Consider the following 3,872-nt stretch of genomic DNA (forward strand, 5'->3'; position numbering starts at 1 on the left):
ATTACGCCACGGACATGGCGGCGGATCAAACCGATTCAAAAACTTGTTAAATCTTGCAAAAGTTGTAATGCGTGCGTCCGGATTGGTGTAAACTTGCTAGAAAACATCATTACGACGCTAGAAAACAATAAAAAGATCGATTTCGTGACAGAAACATCGATTCCATGAAGAACACAGAGAAGTACGAACGCACACTGCAAAAAGTTCCGAGGCAGTACAAGCCCGTGTCCAGAGAAGTACGAATCGGTGCTCAGAATATTATTCTGCAACCGGTTGCAGAATAGTGCTTTTATATATATATATATATATATATATATATATATATAGGATAAATACTTCCTACTCCTAGGTGTAACTATATATATATATAGATATTCATAAAATTAACCAAAAATGAACAAAAAAATGTTCATTGCTGATCTCTAGATAGTCATCATCTTAATTCGGTCGATATGTATATAGAAAGGTTCATTAATTGTTCGCAATACCGGCATTTGTCCCTCGATCTCTTGGACACCACCACTGTATGCATGCATGGTCCATGATATCTGGACAAAGAGGAATGACCTCACCCCTGCAGGTCTCTGTAGATGCATGCAAAGGAAAATTCAAGGCCGGATAATGTATAGTTTTTCTAGTGCATATATATAATGCATCTGGAAAGTCCTATATGGTGGCCTCAAAACCTGGATTGAGTGATTCTGATAGTTAGAGATAACTTTCTCTCTCTCTCATTTGGGTTTGTGGCCTTTTAGCTAGCCTTATATATGTTGCTAATCTCTCTATAGCAACAACATTTTGTACTTTACACACTTTAAAATTTTAAAAAATATGCACAATGGGGGAACCCACTAATGATCAACCTCAAAAAACCCGATCAATTTTAGGGGTCACTTAATTATATATATAGAAAACTCCACTTAATTTGTGGTAAAAATAGGGGCTTTAATTGGATCGAAATTGGTTTTCTTGTTTATACGACCTAATTAATAATTAATATATATTATCACTATATGTTTGCCGTAATAGTATGTGTACTACGAACGTTCACCGGCGAGATCGTGATCATTATCATTTTAGCGCGTAGTAACCCTGACACTTCGCCAACACCTAGTGGCGGCACCTGACACTATATGAGGATTGATAAGCCGGGCTGAAAAGGCATAATAAGAACCAGACATGAGAGGGCTTTTGCGTCGGGATGAAAGGAAGAAAGCAATCGTAATACTAGCGAGGACGATTGCACCAAGCAACAATGGCGGAGGTGACAAACATGTGTTTTAGGGCAAGGAGATTAGTTTCTTCTATTTGTTGACTGAGGACAGACGATCCCATGTAGATTAGATCAGTCAATTTTATCCACGATGGCAAAAAAAGATTAAAAATCCAGTCAACCATCATTAAACTGTTGCCAAGGACCAAAATTATATTTAATTAACAGTTTGAGGACAGATTTACACCAAGAATCACCAAATTTGGGATAGACCTGACTAAATAGTTGCATGGTGGTATCAGCCCTGCCGCCTACGAGGCTGCGACCCGTGGATCATTCACCATTCATTCTAGATTAGACATACCAGATTGCCTTAGATTTGAATGAATAAACTAAAACTGCTCAAAAATATTGAAAAATTTCAAGTAAATCGAAAATGCAAGGATGAGTAGTTTTGTGAAAGTTTCATCACATTTGAATCTATGGTTTATAAATGAATAGTTGTTTATGATTTTAGCTTAAAAAGTCATTTATTCCTAAACTATTGATCCTAATGGTTCGAAAAATTCACATAATATACAAAGAAACATTTTTTATTTTATGTATTGTTTTCATTTTTTGTGAGCAGTTTTTATTTTTTTAGCTCAAATATGAGTCAATATCAAACGTCCAATCGAGAACGAAAGGTGGAGAACGTTCGTTTTATTCCCGCACCCATGCTACACCACCCAGACCACACACGGGTTTTAAATGTTGCTCGCTTTTCCTTCGAGACTCCATCGATTTTCCCTAGGTTCATTGTACAAGGTCGCTCCCTTTTTCCTCCCAGACTCCATTGCTCATTTTTATTCTTGTTAATTATTTGTTGGTTTCACTTGTTCTAAACTGTTATTCCACGTACTTTGAACTGTAAAGTTGCAGGGTGGTATCAGGCCTGCCGCCGGTGACCGTACGTCGGCGAGCTTCCCAGTAAACGTTGCCAGACGCAGAGCAACGCGGCTTCGCATTCAACCCCGAGCCGGCGATGGACGACACCGTGGTAATAAACGATAGGAATTTAGAGATCATCGCGTACAACATCGCTGGAAGGCCGCAGGTCATGTGCTCCCACAACGGCTGTGGGGTCGTCGTCAGCTACCACGAGTCCATCAGCCACCAGAACGCGTGCCCGCACGGCCGGTGCACCTGCATGGAGCCGGGCTGAGACTTCGCCGCTCCGCCGTCAACACTCGTCGTCCACCTCGCATAGGCCCACTCGATTCAGGTGCACAGGATGGAGTATTGCATGTCCAGAGAGTTCCGGGTGACCATGACGCGCCCGAGTTCGCCGTTCAGGCGTATCGTCATCCAAGGGGAGGACGGCTCAGTGTTCGTCCTGAACATCGGCGTGCACGGCTCGGCCACTATCGTGTCTTTGGTGCGCGTCAGCGTGCGCACATCTGCGTGGCCGTTGTACATGGTGAAGATGTGGGCGCGTGGCCCGCCGCCGTCCTCGAAAGCGGATTGCAAGCGGGATGTCGAGAGGATGGCTGCCAATGCTTCTAGCAGCGCGTCGCCGGGCGCCGTCCCGGTTGAGGAGCTTACGCCGTTCCTCGTGGTGCCGGGGCCATACCTCGTCGGTGATGGATCGCCCAAGCAGCTACGTCTCTACATTCGCATGTGCAAGCACATGTAGCTTTAGTTACTTTGATTAGTTGAAAAAACTGTCAGTTTGCTGCAAAGTACTCTACTAGTCCACTGCTATTTTTTTTACTGAGTCTTGTTTACAATTTTGCGGTCTAGATGTTTCAGATATGATCAAAACTGTTTACAGTACTCCTTCCTATCCATTATTTGCAACTAAAATAGATGTATCTATAATTTAAATGTGTCTAGATACGTCTTTGTTAGTGTCAAGTAATATGAATCGGAGTGAGTAATAATGCAACCTGGAAGTGACCGCTCCCACTCTACTCCCTCCATAATCCATACCGGCTTATAGGGGTATCACATTTCATAAAAAACTTCAACTACTATTCGGTCAAAAAAATATGATGTATATATCACAAAAAATATTCTATTTAAAACTTCTTTTGAATATGAATCCAATGGTATAATTTTGTGGCATGTATCTTATATTTTGTTGACCAAATTTGTAGTCAAATGGGGATAGCGAAGAGAAGGAGACGAGGTGGACCAAAGGACCTGCATATTGCGGACCCACCTGTCTAAATTGTCCAAAAATTCGAGGATCCTAAATTGGCCCCGCGCGCGGGAATTCTGAATAACCAAAATGTTCCCTAGTTTTTCGGATATCAGGGAAACGAGAAATGTCCTTTCTACCGTTGGTTTTATTAATTGTTATTCCTGAACACAGCGAGTGCGCAAGGATATTCAAGGAACTGCATACAAAATGCCGACACAACAAGCACTTCATCATCCTATTCACCGTACACATCCAGTTTTCCCCAATTCCAAGAACCCTAGATCTGCCTCCGGTCACATCCACCACCACCGTACTTCATCATCCTATTCACCGGACACATCGCCCCGGTGCTCTGGACACCTTGTCAGCGGCATCATGGCTGTAAGTAGTAGGATCCTATAGGTTAGGTTGAGATGTTTAGATCATTAACACGGTTGCTTAGAAAGTGGCTTAATGTAGATGTAGCTTTGTTGG

The 3,872-nt window shown here is 42.3% G+C and overlaps 1 protein-coding gene across 1 annotated transcript; it reads left to right on the forward strand.

The window, feature by feature from the left end:
- Window positions 1–2,522: 2,522 nt before the first annotated feature.
- Window positions 2,523–2,888, forward strand: LOC139831559 (uncharacterized). Its single transcript, XM_071820854.1, has one exon. The coding sequence runs from the start codon at window positions 2,523–2,525 to the stop codon at window positions 2,886–2,888; it is 366 nt and encodes a 121-aa protein (XP_071676955.1).
- The last annotated feature ends 984 nt before the right edge of the window (window positions 2,889–3,872 follow it).

Source organism: Lolium perenne, chromosome 5, assembly GCF_019359855.2.
Source record: "Lolium perenne isolate Kyuss_39 chromosome 5, Kyuss_2.0, whole genome shotgun sequence".
Lineage (NCBI taxonomy): Eukaryota > Viridiplantae > Streptophyta > Magnoliopsida > Poales > Poaceae > Lolium > Lolium perenne.

What these genes read in the sequence shown, in the direction of transcription:
- LOC139831559 (XM_071820854.1), top strand. Translation starts at nt 2,523, where the DNA reads ATGACGCGCCCGAGTTCGCCGTTCAGGCGTATCGTCATCCAAGGGGAG.